At 45.0% G+C, this 15272-nt stretch overlaps 1 protein-coding gene across 22 annotated transcripts in view; it reads right to left on the bottom strand.

Moving 5' to 3' along the window:
* The window catches only part of NEDD9 (neural precursor cell expressed, developmentally down-regulated 9), a 288025-nt gene that overhangs the window by 116696 nt on the left and 156057 nt on the right, over window positions 1–15272 (bottom strand). For all 22 annotated transcript variants that reach the window (XM_081523805.1, XM_081523808.1, XM_081523803.1 and 19 more), the window contains one exon: window positions 4154–4343. In XM_081523805.1, the coding sequence (XP_081379931.1) occupies window positions 4154–4165 (12 nt within the window). In that variant the 5' untranslated portion in view covers window positions 4166–4343. The remainder of the gene's footprint in view (window positions 1–4153; window positions 4344–15272) is intronic.

Raw genomic sequence — 15272 nt, 5'->3', positions numbered from 1 at the left:
GGCTCATGCGCCTTTCCACATTCATATGCTGAGGTCCCAGCTCCCCACATCTCAGAATGTGACTTGGCCTGGAGATAAGGTCTTTGAAGAGGTGATGAAGGGTCAATGAGGTCATCAGAGTGGATGCTACTCCAATAGGACTGGTGTCCTTGTAAGAAGAGATGAGAACACGGGCAGGCACAGAGAGGAGACCGCCGTAGGACACAGGGAAAAGATGGCCACCGACGAGCCAGGGAGAGAGGTCTCAGGAGAAACCAGACCTGCCGACAACTTGAACGTGGGCTTCCTGCCTCCAGAACGGCGAGAACATACGTTTCTGTGAAGTTACCCGGCCTGGAGGACGTCATAATGACAGCCCCTGAGGACTAATAAAGGCAGATTTCCAGGTACTTCATTTCTGTCCCTCTTCTTTCATCTTTACTCTCAAGGAACAACTCAGAAATCTGAACAACTTAAATTGTCTTTTTAGATGGGAGGAGGTAAGGTAATAATTCCCAGTAGACAGCTTTCATATTCTTTAAAATATGTCAAAATAATCATATTTTTAAAGAGGTGAAGAAAGAGTATGTGAACTACCCCCACTTCAATGTATTTTCCTTTTTAGGACATTTATCACAAGCCTATAAATCCACCATCTGACAACTAGTTAGGGCCGGGAGTGAACTTATATTTAATTGGAAAAAAGGACACCATTTTCAAGTTCTGTCAGGCAATGCTTTTCTGGCCTCTGTGAAGCAAAGATTCAGTCTGGCTTTCTTCTTTAGAGAAACCTTAACAGACCATGTCCAACTGCCAGCTTCCTGCCTTCACACAAAGGGGAAGAGTCAGGGACGCCAGAGAAAAAGCTTTGCAGTTTAAAGGGTTTTTTCTTTCAGTTTTTTCCGAGCCAGCCTTTGACTCTCCTCTAGCAGTGTGTTGGGGAATGTCTAACTCCCAGCTTACTAAACACAAAACAACATGAAGCAGTTTCTGCCAATTTCTGTGCTGTAAATACCCCACCATGGCTGACATCGAGAGACTTAGGGAAGACGGCCAAGTGGGTCTGGGGGCCTGACCAGCTGCCCCCACACACTCTGACTGCAGCTGGATGCAGAAGAAGGCTGCTCGCTGGCCTCTCTGCAGCACTCAGGTGGCCCTCCAGGTGGGAGCTGCATTCTCCACTTTCTTTTTTTTGTTTGTTTTAATAAATATATATTGATTTGTTTGAAAACGCCGGGTCTTACTTGCGGCAGGCCGGATCTGGTTCCCTGACCATGGAGAGAACCCGGGCCCCCTGCACTGGGCGCACAGAGTCTTAGCCACTGGACCACCAGGGAAGTCCCTCCACTTTCTCCTCACGCTGATATTTGCAGGGCTGCTTCAGGGCCTGGTGCTGTCTGCTGAGCTCTTTGGTAAGTGCTTCCTTTTAAGACTGTTTATGGATTTAGCACAGGTCTCCCCAAACAACCTTTTTGGGCCACACGCTCAAGGGGTCTCCACTGTTGCTCTTGGAGCCGGAAAACTGCAGCCTGAGGGGTCTCAGGAGATCAGCCACGTCAGCACAAGCCTGACTCCCAAAGGTTCATCGTCCCTCCGACCTGTCCTCACACTCTGCTTCTCCCATCTTCCCCCTTTAGTGGTTGAGCTTAGCTGCACAGACTTTATTTCATCTGTGCTACAGGACTCCAGGTCTCCCTGGGTGTTGGGTGTGCTCAGTCGCTCAGTCGTGTCCGACTCTGTGCGACCCCATGGACTGTAGCCCGCCAGGCTTCTCTATCCACGGGGATTCTCCAGGCAAGAAGACTGGAGTGGGTTGCCATTTCCTACTCCAGGCGCTCTCCGAACTCAGGGATGGAACCCGTGTCTCTTGCGTTTTCTGCTTTGGCAGGTGGGTTTTTTACCCTTAGCGCTACCTGGGAAGTGGCCCCCACCCCCTCGCCAGGTCTAATTGGTGGGCTTGCCAGATTCAATTCTAAGCAATTTATATACGTAATCATCAAGAGACCGCCTTGAGGTAGATTCTATTCTCACCCCCATTTTATAGATGAATAAACTGACGCAAAGAAAGGTTAAGTAACTTGTTCAAAGTCCTACTACTCTTCAGTGGCAGGGCTGGGATTCAAATCGGGCAGTCTGACTTCACAGCCGTTTGTGTAGCCAGCACACTGTCTCCCCTTCTCCCCAAAGAGCAGCAGAGATATATCCTTAGGAAGCCCTGACAACTGGGAATAAATGCTCCTTTTTAATAATGACACTGAGAATTGCCAAATATTTACATCCTATGTAGTCTACTGTCATGTAAGTGTGTGTAGGTGTGTGTGTGTGTGTGTGTGTGTGGAATATTTTAATTAAATTTCAGTGATGAGAAAACAAATCACTCCAAAGTGATGAAATTAATGATCTCAAAGGATCCTTGGACTCAAATGTAGATAGTTCTAAAGCAAATTGAGGATTCAGGTGGTAGGAGTGTCTGGTTCAAGTTGAGGGTACCAAGAGTTGAGAAGCAACTTGTATTTGAAATACCCCAGAGCTAACACTCACTGCAGGGACTGAAATGAAATGAAATACCGCCTTGCTCTAGAGAAGGCGTCTCCCCTCTTCCCTCCTCCTTTTCCTTCTCCCTTTCTTTTTTTCTCTCTTTCTCTCTTCTTTCCTTCCTCTGCTTTTGTCTCCCCTTTAGGAACACTGGCTGAGTAGGTAGAAAAAAATGAGAAGAGGTGATTTTTATTTCACTCTTCATTAAGAAATTAATTCACACTGAATGATTTGCGGAATCACAAATGTAATTTGCTCCAGTTTGAATTCATACTTGGGTGGAGGCCTCCAAGTGTCCAATTCTGTCACAGATTTTTGTCATAGAACCCTAGGACTAGGGGAGACTTTTAATAGGCCTTTAGCTTTCAAACAGTACTGTGATATGACAACCTAGCTGGATGAATAAAAGAAATCCTTTTGTTACTTAAAATGTTTTAAGAACACATTTGTCATTTTGCTTAACTGACAGCCTTTTACCTGTATATGGACTCCCATGGCTGCCTGGAGTTTTCTTATTTGTGGTTAGTTCTCACGTGACAGAGACAACAGATAACTGATCCCAACCTACAAAGGAATTAACTTTTTTTTCCATTGAGCACAAGTTACTTTATGTACACGTTCTCATTTCATCCTCAAGACAGTCCTTCTATCACCGTTTTATAAACTTGAAAACAGATTCAAAAGTCTCAAGTTAGTGGTGAAAGTGAAAGTGAAGTCGCTCAGTCATGTCCGACTCTTCGTGACTCCACGGACTGTCACCTACCAGGCTCCTCTGTCCATGGAATTTTCCAGGCAAGAGTACTGGAGTGGGGTGCCGTTTAGTGGAGTGAGGCTTAAATCCAGGTCTGCCTCCAAGGGTATCATGCAAGAGCATGCTGTCTGCCTCCACTAGAAGTCAACTGATAGGTGAAATTACACGTCACTTCTTTTCCTCAGTTTCCATAAAACCTTAGCAAGCCTTGGTTCAATAAGAGGATGGGTTGTTTTAGCCCAAACCTCCACCCTAGGCCAACAGGTTTTCTTATGGAATGGCTAGACGGAAAAGGATTGGTTTAGAGACGACTGGCAGACAGAGAGAGGGGACACCAGAGGACTGGCTAATTGGTAACCTAGGTCAGGGGTCCCTAACCTTCAGGATCTAATGCCTGATGATCTGAGGTGGAGCTGATTTAATGATAATAGAAATAAAGTGCACGATAAATGTAATGTCCTCGAATCATCCTGACACCATCCCCATCCTCCACCTCTGGCCATGGGAAAACTGTTTTCCATGAAACCAGTGCCTGGTGCCAAAAAGGTTGGAGACCAATGACCTAGGTGATCAGCTTCTGATCAGTTCAGAAGTACAACCTCCAGACTTGCTAGGGCACTAGTACAAGAGGTGGAATATTCTACCTCTGTCCCAAGAGATTCTTCCCCTGAGATTTCTGAAAGGAAGACGATTTTCTGTGGGCATCTGCACATCCATGTAAAAACATTTACCTAACAGAGCCAAATCTGGGGGCCTAACATCAACCTTTCAATTTCAAGTGTTAGTTGCAATCCTGGGTGGGAATGGAATACCATTTCTATTACTGTTTCAAATGCATTCATCTGAGTTGGACCACACATAACGCGTGGGTTTTTCAGCAGTACTCACCCTTGCCCACATTTTCCCAGGTGTCTCTCTGTCTCTTAAGCCAAAGAATGCTGGAGCTCTCGGTCTTGAAAAGGACGATCCCAGTGTTTTAGTTGGCTGATCAGGTTCTTCGTTTTCATAGCTCTACTTAAAGAACACACGGTGTTCTCATGCCGGTGTATGACATTAGGGAGCTCACAGCTTCCTGGGCCTGAAAAGAGAAGTTAAAAAGAGTGGGTAAACTCTGGCAGAGGCCGAGATGCTTTTCATCACTTAAGGGTGGCATCACAGGAGCTGGAAATCTTGTTACTAGAATCCATAGTTTTGCTAATGGAGTAGTCTCATTAATAGAATACATCATTCATTCATGTAGTCAAGGGTAATATTTATGGAGTTTTTATTATGCATTAGCTGAAACCTTAAAGATGCATAAAATATGGTCCTGTTCTCAAAGAGCTCACAGACTAGGAGGGCAAATGAAAAAATCCGGTCCTATAAAATGTTACAGCAATTCTGGCACAATACAAAGTGGACCTGGTGAGGGCACCAAGGAGGGAAAAGGTAAACTTTGGCTGGAGTCTTGTGCAATGGGTAGATGTTAGCCAGGTGTTTCTTACTGGGGTAAAATGGTAGAAATGAGTGATCCTTCATGGTCTGTAATCTACAACTTTATCTGTCATTGATTTCCCTTGTTTTTCTACCCCTCGACCTCACTGCCTCACTTGCTGCTGCTGCTGTTCAGTCGCTCAGTCATGTCTGACCCTTTGTAGCCCGCAAGTCTCCTCTGTCCATGGGATTCTCCAGGCAAGAATACTGGACTGGGTTGCCATTTCCTTCTCCAGGGGATCTTCCCGACCCAGGGTTTGAACCTGTGTCTTCTGCTTGGCAGGCGGATTCTTCACCACTGAGCCAACTGAGACGCCCATCCCCCTTTAAACTTATCTAACATGCTGTTCCTTTGATGATCGTGAAGCCACTAAGTGTGCCTGGCCCCACTTTTTGGCATCAACTTGTGAAGGTCCCTGGAGCCATATGCTTTTCTTGTTTCCCCCAAATGAGGAAAACTGGTCCTTTGGCAATGGGGCTTTTAAACAGCTCAGATACAAAGCCCGGAATTTGATTTTTTTGCAAAAAAAAAAAAAAAAAAAAAATTGCCTGGGCTTTTGGTTGGTTAGTACTGGCCAGTTTTTCACTTCCCGTTCATCATCTCTCAGCCATAAGGTTCAGTTTTGGGATGAGGTATGTGTGTATCTTTATGGACCGTAGTTGAAATATATATTTTTAGAAAAACTCTTGATACTTAAACCATGTGGGGCACTTGGAAGTCTTTTTGAGAATCAGGAGTCTGCATCTTTGTAAAAGGAAAGTGTTTTTCCCATCAAGAATGAAAAATAAAAACTAAATGGATGTTTTAAACTGTGGAGCAGAAAAATAAGGATTGTGTCTAAGACATTGTAGAAGCTTGGTGAACTGTGTAGCGAACCTATCAGCTGCCTTGAGGCAGAGAAGTCTTCTTAGAAGTGCTTTCCAACCTAAGGGTGATAGGGAGCTGGCTGCCTCTCACTTCTCTTAGGATGGGAATGTCACCCTGTAGTTTGTTTGATAAACACGGTATTTGCAATCTCAGTTAAGAGGAAGAAGACTTTCCCCCTGGGGCACTCACAGTGGCCAGGCAGAAGGACACAGGCCCATAACTCATGGGCTCTGCCTGCACTCATCTGTGTCACTCAAGGATCTCAGTCTGGACAGTGGAGAGAACCAGCCGTGAGAGGTCCACTTCTCACTGTCTTCACCCCCGAAGGCATTTCAACTGCCCAAGGTGTCTGAGCTTAAAGGCAGCCACTCAGAGCTGATCTGTCTATGGGGATCCCATAAACTGCAGCACCATGGACAGAATGTATATAAAGAGATTCCATTTATTCTTTATTGTGAAATATGACACACATGCAGAAAACTGTATAAAACAATGTAGAGCTTAATAAATTATCATAAACGTAACCGCACCCGGGTCAAGATATGGAACACTGCCAGGGCCCCAGAAACCATTCAGTGCCTTTCCTAATACAACTTTCTTTTCCTTTAAAGGCAGGATATATCACACAGTATGTATCTATGTTGGCTTCTTCCACTCAGCATTATGGATGTAAAATTCATTGATGCTGCTGCCTATAGCTGTAGCCCGTCAATTTCATTGCTATATAGTATTCCATCGCGTGGGTATCCTTCCATTTGAATGCTTATGGACTACTGAGTTGTCGCCAGTGTTAGATGATTATCAATAATTTATGCCATGTAGATCTTTATCTATTTCTTCTGTGCATATACCCAGGAATGGAACTGCTGGATGATAGATATGCATATCTATAGATCTTTATCTATTTCTTCTGTGTATATACTCAGGAATGGAACTGCTGGGTGATGGATATGCCTATCTTCAATTTTAATGGAAAATATCAACCTGTTTTCCAAAGTGGTTGTACCAATTTATATTCTTACTGGCAGGGTTTGAGAGTCTCCATTGCTTCTAACAAAGTTTGGTACTTGTATTTCAGTTTTAATCATGATGCACTAGGAGTATTTTTTGTATGACACTCCCCCTCTACGCCCCACCCTGGTTATTTTGTATCTGAAGATACTAAAGTGATTGTAGTAAGTTGGAGTTCTGAGTTGACTGCGAATAATATCAGTGGATGTACATTAAGAGAAGATCTCTGGTCTTGGAAGATTGACAGTAATAAAAATCCCAATAAACAGAATTGACCCATACAGCATTTAAAAATAACACCGTGATTAGAAAACTGACGTAGAGGTTGAATCAATGCACCAGCTGGTGTTGACCGCTCATCCTTTCGTAGGGATATGTTTGTCCCGAGAGCACGCCCTACCCCTTGCGGATGGGTGCAAGTGGCTGAATTACCCAGCTGGGGCCAGTCAGGACCACCTTGGAGGACGAAGGTCGGCTGAGGAGCCCGTCAGCTTACAGCTCGTTAGCGGGCACATCTGGCAGCGTCTGCTCCTCCAGCAGGCAGTCATGACCACGTGCTCTGGTCAACAGAGACCAAGGGCCACATACAAGGCTCTTGCGCAGAAATAGCACAGCCCGCTCACTGCCCCCTGGCTTCTCTACCGACCTGGCCTCTGAGCTGCCTCCTCACTTCACCCTCCTCTTGCAGACCTCCTCATTCTCCTTGCCCCTTTGTCCTGTTAATGCAGCCTCCTGGGCAAAGCCTAGATCTGGATCAACGCAGTTGTTTACTTTCTCTACATCAATCTCCCAGCTGTTGAAGCATGGCTGGAAAAACCTCACACCCTGCAGATGGAGCCTCTATAAACTTTGGTCATCGATGCCCTCTGGACCCTGGTTACTGTCAGGCAGCCCTTCTCTCTTCTCCTGCTCAGCTCACCTCCCTGTCTACCGTTTTCCTAATGCAATGATACCAGACCTTCTGTAATGATGTTCTGGGTGCCTACTCAAGACAGAGCTGACTACTGTCCATTATGCACAAGGCTCTTTCAAACTGTCTCTGCCTTCCTCAAGTCTCTGGTTCCACTTCCTGTCCGTCTACTGAGCCTCAACCCCAGCCTCCACTGTTGGCCTCCACAGGCAGTCTCTCCTCCTGCTTCATGAAGAAAGCAGGGCCGTCTGAAGCCACTCCCTTGACTTCCCTCCTCCATATTTGTATATCATTTTGCATGCACAGTCATCCCTTTCTCCCCTCTACCTCCTTGTGACAATACAGGAAGTGTCTCCCCTCCTACTAAGGCTAATCCCTCTCTCCGGCCTTGGGGCCACCCTCTCTAGCCTCCCCACGGACATCTCTCTGTGCAACGACTCTCTCTCCCTTAAGGACCTGGTATCGGGGACTTACTTGTCTTGACCGAGACCTTTACCCAGAGAGGGCAGGAAGCAGCGCTGTGGGTTGAATTGTGTTCCTTCTGCCCTGACTCCCCAGTTCATATGTTGAAGTCCTAGCTCCTAGTATCTCAGAATGTTACCTTATTGGGAAACAGGACTCTTTCTTTAGATAAGACTCTTTCATAAAGATAATTCATCAGAATGAGGTCATATTCTCTTTGGATCTCAGTGTCCCCATTTTGGGACATAATGGGTGGTTGGACAGTCCTTTTTGTGGGGTGCAGTTCCAAAATCTGTAGGAACAGAGGTGGTGGGAGGGGTGAGGGAGTTTAGAAGGGGAGATTCTACTGAGCTCTCCATCTCTCCTCTGACCAAAGCAGGTCCAGTTTTAACTGTTTTGTGTTTGGGAACTTTGGGTGATATTTGGCTTGAAATGTGTTTCATTGTTTAAAGAATAAAATTAAAAAATTCAAAGCTACTGGCTTAGGTGTTATTTCAGATCCTTTCCAACTACAATAGCCTATGATTACAAGGTTTTACAAGTTAACATATATGGGTTTGATGAACATATAACGCAGATTTTTCTCAAAAAAGCATGATTTAATATATTTTATTTATTTTCAGTAAAGGAAATTTGTTAAAGGACTTATGAAAGCAATTTAACTTTCAAGTCTTTTGAAGACATTCATATAGAACAGTCGCAAACTAGAAAAGCAATACTTTTTGGACCATATGTTGGGATTTGGGGTTTAGAAATATGCCCACTGTCCACATGAGGCTATTAGACCCATGAACAAGCACTTGTACATGAATAGGACCTTCAGATGATGAGCTCTTGAGAAGAATAACTGTGTCTGTTCCATCTTTATTTCCCCAGGGCCTAGCTTAGTATCTAGTACACTACATGCTACATGCATGCATGCTCAGTCATGCCCCACTCTTTGCAACCCTGTGGACTGTAGCCTACCAGGCTCCTCTAACCATGGAATTTTCTAGGCAAAAATACTGAAGTGGGTTGCCATTTCCTACTCTAGAGGATCTTCTTGACCCAGGGATCGAATCCACATCTCTTGCATCTCCTGCATTGGCAGTTGGGATCTTTACCACTGCGCCACCTGGGAAGCCCCATCTGGTACCCAGTAGATGCTTAATAAATGTTTGTTGAATGAAAACATATGATGACGTAGACTCTTTCCCTGGAGCTTGGTGAGAATTCTTGGAGACAGGAAAGAAGAACTTTCTAAAGGAAAGGGTGGGTGGACTGGAAGCCAGAGGAGGGGCAGTGTTCCTGGCCCAGGCCTGGGTGAACATGCAGGACTCCTGCATGCAGGATGGCCATTTCTGTGGGCTGGGATATCCACAGGTGAGGAAGGCAGCCTTCATAGCTCCCCTAGGACAGTCTAAGTTCCTGGTTTCCTGGCAACTTATTTCATTTCCCACACTGAGGCCGGTGGACCACGGGGTCTATATCTTTCCCGTTTCTTCTTGGATGTGTCTCTAGTCGGCTATCTGACCCTTATATTTAAGGTCCTTGATGGGAAGGGGCCTGGGTAGCTAGTAAGATAAGCCAGGTTCTCCAGCTTTCTCCCTCTTCCATTTGGCCATCCATGACTGGCAATGTGGCGGGAAGACCGGTGGCCCCGAATCAGGAGACCTGGCCTCCGGTCCAAGGTGTGTGACTGGGGGCAGCTAAGTCATTTCTAGGCCCTAGTTTCCTTATGTGTGAGGTGCAGGGTGCAGACAAAACTGTGTCCTCAATTCTATGTCTTGTTAGATATAGGACTGGATATATGTCATTTGGATATAACTGGTGAGATACCAGAAAAGGTGTTATTAACCAAACACAGTATCTTTCTCTCTCTTTCTGTTTCTGACTCTCTGTCTGTCTCTGACCCTGTCACACGGTGCGATGTTTCCACTTTGCTTGTGCTTTTGATATAAGACCTTGAAGGTGATGGTGAAAATGCAGTGCTATGTAATTAAAAGGCACAGAAGCCGAACATTTATCAGTTGTTGTTATTGTTTAGTTGCTAAGTCGTGTCCAACTCTTTTGCAACCACATAGACTGTAGCCCGCTAGGCTCCTCTGCCCATGGAATTCTCCAGGCAAGAATACTGGAGTGGGTTGCCATTTCCTCCTCCAGGGGATCTTCCTGACCCAGGGATTGAACTGGCGTCTCCTGCATTGGCAGGCGGATTCTTTACCACTGAGCCACCTGGGAAGCCCCAAACAGTTATCAGTAGTGACATCATAAGTTGAGGCATTTATCTGGTCCCCCTTTCATCACCTGGGCAGTGTCCTGAGGGCACGAGGCTTGGTCTGAGTCAGATGTATGGGCAAAGGTGTCAGAAAGACCCTCATCAGGGGGCCAGGTAATGTTCCGTAGAGGAGGACACCAAGAGGGGGAGGAACAGAGCCCAAGGGTTGAAGCCACCTGGGTCCCTCTCATGGCCTGAGGACAGCTCTGGGCCCTGACTGATCAGCCAGCTGAGCATGCTGGCTCTTCACTGCCTGACCACTGACGGTATCTGAAACAGAGGCTTCTTGAAACTACACACTTCCTGACTTGTCTTCCTTAGTAATTTCATGTCCCTAGGCTGTGGAGTCTTGTCAGCTGATGATAGAGTCCTTCTATCATGTACGGATTTGCACAGTTTATTTTGGCAACTAAGACGGAAAGCCAGAATTAATTATACCCTCCATGAAACAGTCCATCAGCCACTTGCTCGTGCAGCACAAAGTCAGATGTTTTGCTGTTCTTTGCCAGAAAGATCAGTCTTCTCTTGAGTCCCATTTGGGATTCTAACCAGGTTATCTATGAAAACTTACTAAGTATGGTATATTCAGTTCAGTTCAGTCACTCAGTCGTGTCTGACTCTTTGCAACCCCATGAATCACAGCACGCCAGGCCTCCCTGTCCATCACCAACTCCTGGAGTTTACCCAAACCCATGTCCATCGAGTTGGTGATGCCATCCAACCATCTCATCCTCTGTCGTCTCCTTCTCCTCCTGCCCCCAATCCTTCCCAGCATTAGGGTCTTTTCCAATGAGTCAACTCTTCGCATGAGGTGGCCAAAGTATTGGAGTTTCAGCTTCAAGATCAGTCCTTCCAATGAACACCCAGGATTGATCTCCTTTAGGATGGACTGGTTGGATCTCCTTGCAGTCCAAGGGACTCTCAAGAGTCTTCTCCAACACCACAGTTCAAAAGCATCAATTCTTTGGTGCTCAGCTTTCTTCACCGTCCAACTCTCATATCCATACATGACCACTGGAAAAACCATAGCCTTGACTAGACGGACCTTTGTTGGCAAAGTAATGTCTCAGCTTTTAAATATGCTATCTAGGTTGGTCATAACCTTCCTTCCAAGGAGTAAGCGTCTTTTAATTTCATGGCTGCAATCACCATCAGCAGTGATTTTGGAGCCCAAAAAAATAAAGTCTGACACTGTTTCCACTGTTTCCCCATCTATTTGTCATGAAGTGATGGGACCAGATGCCATGATCTTGGTTTTCTGAACGTTGAGCTTTAAGCCAACTTTTTCACTCTCCTCTTTCACTTTCATCAAGAAGTATGGTATATATATGCTATATATATACACACACATATATATATTTCCATTTGTGTAAAAATAAGAAATAAGTACCACTGATCTCGTCTGCCCATGCCAAAGAAGAATTTGTTGAGGATTTAATACCCCAATGCATTGGACATACTTGAATTTGACAAAACAGTCAAATTGGGTGATTTGGCTCAATTTAGCCAGTTTACATATTGTTAGTATATAGATTTGCAGATGACTTTGGTTCTTTCAGAGTCATCCCTGGAGGGGACTGACTATTAAGTGAATTGGAAATGCTCAGGTATATTTCAAAGGTCTATGAAATTAGCCTTTCCTTTGTTTTCACTCGGTAAGACTCAGTGAAGAGAGTGAGATGAGAAGAGCTGTTAGTCCATCTGTGTGCACATTTAAATGTGCACCCTGGAGGCATAGCAACTAAATAATTCATGTTTAAAATTTTTCTGCAAATAGCAAGATACTCCAAACTACAGCCAAAACCCCAACCAACAAAAAGGGAATGACAATGCTCATGAAATAAATGAGGATGGAAGTCAGAGTTCTAAGTCCTTTAAGCCTTTTTGCACTTAGGTAATGTCTTGCTGAGGGCATGGCCCTGGTTCTTTTCCTGGCCTTTGCCAGCAAACTTTTAGGAACCTCCTGGCAGAAGAGAAGACACAGTTTGCTGCACCTTCCATTCCTGTAGAGTTCCCAGTTGCTCACTATTTATAGGGACTTTCAACTGCCTCCTTCTCCCATCTGGTATTAATTTTTATTTCTTTTTTCTTTTCTAGGTTCTGACTCATCTCCGCCCAGACTGACAGGTTTCCTGGAGGCCTTGCTTCCCCAGACGTGGGGCTCCACCCAGGTAACTCAGCTGGCTGCTGTCCCCGAGGAAAGGAAGGGCTGGGTCCCCAGTCTCAGAAAGCCAGGGCATGATCACTCAGTTATCCAAGTCAGAAGTAGAAAGCTTTCCTTAGCACTTCCTTGATTCCCACTCCCCGCATCTAATCAGTAATGGGATCCTCCGCACTCCCTAGGCCCTCTGGCTTCCTCTCCTCCAGCTCTCCATCTCAGCTGCCACTGTCTTAGCTCATTGCGTCTCTTCTGGACTGTTGGACAGTCTTCACATTTCAACCTCAAAACCATGGGGAAGACTTGGAGAAGTTTTAACTGGAAAGTAACTTGATCACATTCTGTTGTCATGGAAAATCACACCGAACTAGTGGATGAACTGGAAAGGTAGCTGGAATGGTGAGACAGAGAAATCCATCACAGAGCTCAGCTAGGGTCTAGATGAGAAGTTAGGAGGGCCCGGATTAAGCCCAAGGAGAGGCAAGGAGGCGGGTATTTAGCATGTCAAATGGATAGAGCATGGTAACGGATTGGAACTGGAAGGTGAAGGAGAAGGAGTGTTTGTCATGAATGTCTCCCATGGTATTGCTAGAAGCTTAGGAGATTGGGTGGATGACAGTGTCATTATGAGAAAGAAGCAATTAAGTATGTGAGAAAATGATGAATTTAAGGTGATGTGTTAAGTTCCAGTTTCATGTGGGGAATGTCATGTGGAGAAAGAATCCATGAGCAGTAACATACAAGTCTGGGATTCAGAGAGAGGTTAATGTTGAAGATAGGCTTTGAGTCTAGGCTTAGAGCTGATAAAGTCACCGAATGTATAACACTAATGGACAGAGATAATAAAGTAAGAAAGGAAGACGGTGGGCCCCTGGGGAACACCACTGAGGGGAAGGGGCTGGAAAGGTAGGAGGAAACTCAGAAAGCAAGAGAGCAAAGAATTTTACGTTAGATTATTGGCATTCTTGGTGATGGTAGTTTAGCCGCTAAGTCATGCCTGACTCTTGCGACCCCATGGACTGTAGCCTGCCAGGATCCTCTGTCCATGGGATTTCCCAGGCAAGAATACTGGAGTAGATGGCTATTTCCTTCTCCAGAGGATCTTCTCTACCCAGGGATTGAACCAGTGTCTCCTGCATTGCAGGCAGTCTCCTGCATTACAGGTGGATTCTTTACTAACCGTAAAGCCCCATGGATGTTCTTAAGAAAATAGAGTGATGGGGACAGATGACAAATGACATCTGGGTTGAACAGTGAGTGAGAGTTGAGACATTTCAGACAGTGAATCTAGATTTCCCTTTCTAGAAACTTTACCATAAAAACAAAAGGAGAAATGGGACACAGAATCTGACAACATGCAAGATCACTGTTTGGGGAGCATGTAGCAGTGGCCTGTGCATAAGAGAATAGAAAGGCACCTGTGATGCTGAATTTTATGTGTCACCTTGACTGGGCCACGGAGTGCCCAGATATTCAGTCAAACACTATTCTAGGTGTTCCTGCAAGAATATTTTTGGATGAGATTAACATTTAAGTAATTTATTTTGATAAAGGGAATATTTCAGGTTGAAACAAAGAGATAGGACCCTAGCTCAAAGCCCTATGAACCATAAACTTCTGTAGCTAAGGTCAATGCAAAAAAAAAGTCTAAAAACCAGTATCACTATGATTTTGGTTCATAACTCCTCTCTTGATTCTTTTACAGGGTTTAAAAGACAAAAACTGAAAAAGTAATTATAAATCTACACTAATGGATATATAATATCAGTTCAGTTCAGTCGTTCAGTCATGTCCGACTCTTTGTGACCCCATGGACTGCAGCAAGCCAGGCTTCCCTGTCCATCACCAATTCCCGTAGCTTGCTCAAACTCATGTCCATCGAGTCAGTGATGCCATCCAGCCATCTCCTCCTCTGTCATCCCCTTCTCCTCCTGCCTTCAATCTTTCCCAGCATCAGGGTCTTTTCCAGTGAGTCAGTTCTTCACATCACGTGGCCAAAGTATTGGAGTTTCAGTTTCAGCATAATTTGTAACACAAATAACATACATTGGGGAATGTATTTAAAGTAATTTAAAAGATTTAAATAAGTAAACAGATAGCTCTCCCTAATGTGGGTGGGCCCTATCCAATCAGATGAAGGTCTGGGTAGAGCAAAAAGACTGACTCTCCCCGAGGATGAGAGAATCCCTCCTGCCTGCATGTCTTCCAACTGGGATATTGGTGTTTTCCTGCTTTTTGACTGAAGACACTGGCTCTTCCTGGGCCTCTCAGCTTTTGGAAAAGCTTCTGACTCCACCCTCGGTCTTTCTAATTCTCAGGCCATCAGACTTGGACTGGACCTAGATCTCTGGCTCTCCTGGGTCTCCAGCTTGCCTACCCACCCTGCAGATTCTTAGGACCTGCCCATCTCTATGATTACATGAGCCACTTCCTTATAATAAAACATATATATATATATGTCTTCTTCTTATTGCATCTGTTTCCATGGAGAACACTGACTAACACAACATAAAATGGAAAATAAAAGGGGAAAAAAAGAAAATAAGGAAGGAAGGGAGAGTGAATGTCAGGTGTCGAATGGATGAGGTCCATGAGAGCCTACGTGCTTCAGAGCTGTAGGCAGAGGGCGGGTGACCATTTAGCTGTCTGTAATCTCTGATGACACTGATGACTCACTCCTGTTATGTAATTAGAATTCGCCTTCAGACTTTGCTGTCTTGGAGGCTCTTGTCTCATAGAAGCGAGACTTCCTCACTCAGCTTGTTTTCTTGTTCCTTAGGAGCTGTTGCTAGCATAAGGTCATACTTAGAAAATTGAACCCTCAATAAGATTACTCAGAGTCTTGGCTGCTTTCTCCCTGGCCATTTG

The sequence above is a fragment of the Giraffa tippelskirchi genome, chromosome 8 (genome assembly GCF_054371585.1).
Source record: "Giraffa tippelskirchi isolate mGirTip1 chromosome 8, T2T-mGirTip1v1.2.pri, whole genome shotgun sequence".
NCBI classification, from domain to species: domain Eukaryota; kingdom Metazoa; phylum Chordata; class Mammalia; order Artiodactyla; family Giraffidae; genus Giraffa; species Giraffa tippelskirchi.
Note: the sequence above shows the minus strand (reverse complement) of the source record. Positions and strands in the feature narration are given on the sequence as shown.